This window comes from Anneissia japonica, unplaced genomic scaffold, assembly GCF_011630105.1.
Source record: "Anneissia japonica isolate Jap-2015-1 unplaced genomic scaffold, ASM1163010v1 scaffold288096_len198612_cov187, whole genome shotgun sequence".
Lineage (NCBI taxonomy): Eukaryota > Metazoa > Echinodermata > Crinoidea > Comatulida > Comatulidae > Anneissia > Anneissia japonica.
Genome location: NW_022701639.1, coordinates 30,095 through 31,974, shown reverse-complemented (window position 1 = coordinate 31,974; position 1,880 = coordinate 30,095). Strand labels below are relative to the sequence as shown.

The 1,880-nt window shown below is 31.9% G+C and overlaps 1 protein-coding gene across 1 annotated transcript in view; it reads right to left on the bottom strand.

Moving 5' to 3' along the window:
• Nucleotides 1-365: 365 nt before the first annotated feature.
• The window catches only part of LOC117103653 (solute carrier organic anion transporter family member 4A1-like), a 7,975-nt gene continuing 6,460 nt past the window's right edge, over nucleotides 366-1,880 (bottom strand). Inside the window, exon 8 of the mRNA XM_033244245.1 lies at nucleotides 366-1,867. Coding sequence (XP_033100136.1) covers nucleotides 1,572-1,867 — 296 coding nt within the window. The 3' untranslated portion in view covers nucleotides 366-1,571. The remainder of the gene's footprint in view (nucleotides 1,868-1,880) is intronic.

Below are 1,880 nucleotides of genomic sequence, written 5' to 3'. Positions count from 1 at the left end.
TTACATATACGTTTGACCAAGTTTGCTTGTTCATATAGGCCTATATATATATACATATATATACATATATATAATATTTAAAATGTTTATTGAAATAATAATAACCGTGCTCGAATAGTAGGCTATTACAAGATGTTATAATCGTATCAAACATAACCCTTCATCGAAAATTTTCTTCATAAGTTGAGTGTTTCTAACGGGATACAAGCCTGCACCTCTCGCTATTAATTCTAGAACCATACTATTAAACCATAGAAACGATATAGACGGAATTGTAAATCCCAGGCGCAAATATTTTGTTTTCATTGATGAAAATTGGAATAAATTTATACAATATAGACCACGAAATAAAGTTCAAAATACAGTTAGAGTTATAAAAGTAATCATTTATTTATTTATTTACTTTTCACAACAAAATATTAAAAACAGCACATCAACAAAACATATTTACTAAATGACTAATATTTTGTGCAATGATCAGATAGAAAATAAGTCAGTCAGTGTTATTAGATTATACATTTTTTTTTTCAATTATGATAACATAATATGCCTGTATGCTCAAACTTTAAGAAACATCATATGTCATGATAATTGGTCCACCCTTTTATATACAGTTTTTTTGATACCCTGGTCATTATTCATAATCAACCATGTATATGGTACAAGTTGCTTTAGTAATGCATATAGAAGGTAAATACAGTGTTCATAGGACGTGATGGTGCATCATGTAGCATAGCTCTTTTAACAGGGTTAACGGCTATCTTGATTATATGTAGCATAGCTCTTTTAACAGGGTTAACGGTTATCTTGATTATATATACATAGTAGTAGTAGTAGTAGTAGTAGTAGTAGTAGTAATAGTAGTAGTAGTAGTAGTAGTATATATATATAATATATATATATATTATAGGCCAACGTGTGTGTGTAAACACATATGTACGTTAGCGCGTCCGTAAACACAATATAAACAAATTCATAAATAATAAATACAGTGCTCGAATAGGAACAATATGTTATGATATCTTGTTTTTCTATTCGAGCACTGTTATTATTATTTATTCATTATATTATAAATTACAAACTACACAAAAGCACTATCATCAGCAGAGTGCTCAATGGTACTCCAGATCAAAATAATGAAAATAAAACACGTCGAGATCAACAATAAGTTGGATAAGACATTAGTAAAATAGTATATAAAACGATGTTGTTGCGTTGTTCCAAGCATGTGCAAAAGTGTGGAATTTCAGTTGCTCCTAATCGGATTTGAATTCCCAACGAAGCAGTCTCACAGATAGCAGAAGGTCCCAGGTTAGGATCCAGATTTTGGAAATATTTTTCATATTCGAAGTTTCCTCTTTTCAAAATTACCGCAACATGGTTTATAATTTATCTTTATCTTATACCGAGTCATTAAAGATTAGGGCGTATCATATCTCCGAAAAGATGTTAACAAAAAACTGTCTTGCCATGATAGTATATATAAACTTTGAAGAGAGGAGTGGGGAACGAATTCCCTTAGAGTTCCTTAATTTCAATAGGCCTACATTCTTCACCACTAACATGAACTATCAGCCTTCTTCAGTTTTCTTTATGCCTATTACGGTTATCACTGCATTATCATAGCTGGCATCGTCTGCTGCATCAAGATCAGAGCTCGTTTTTCCAGGCGGTTTGTAAATGAATAGTGCAAGTGAAAAGAAGGCTAATGATATTAGTTTCAATAGTATCATGATTGCTAAAGTAAGATGGCTGAAACGTTTGTTGTCGTATAGCCAACAGGTTTTGGAACCATCACACTGTTCCTCCCACAACAAACACTGACTGTCGATGATGGCACCATACAAGATCGGCCCTGGAACATTACCTGTATATTATAA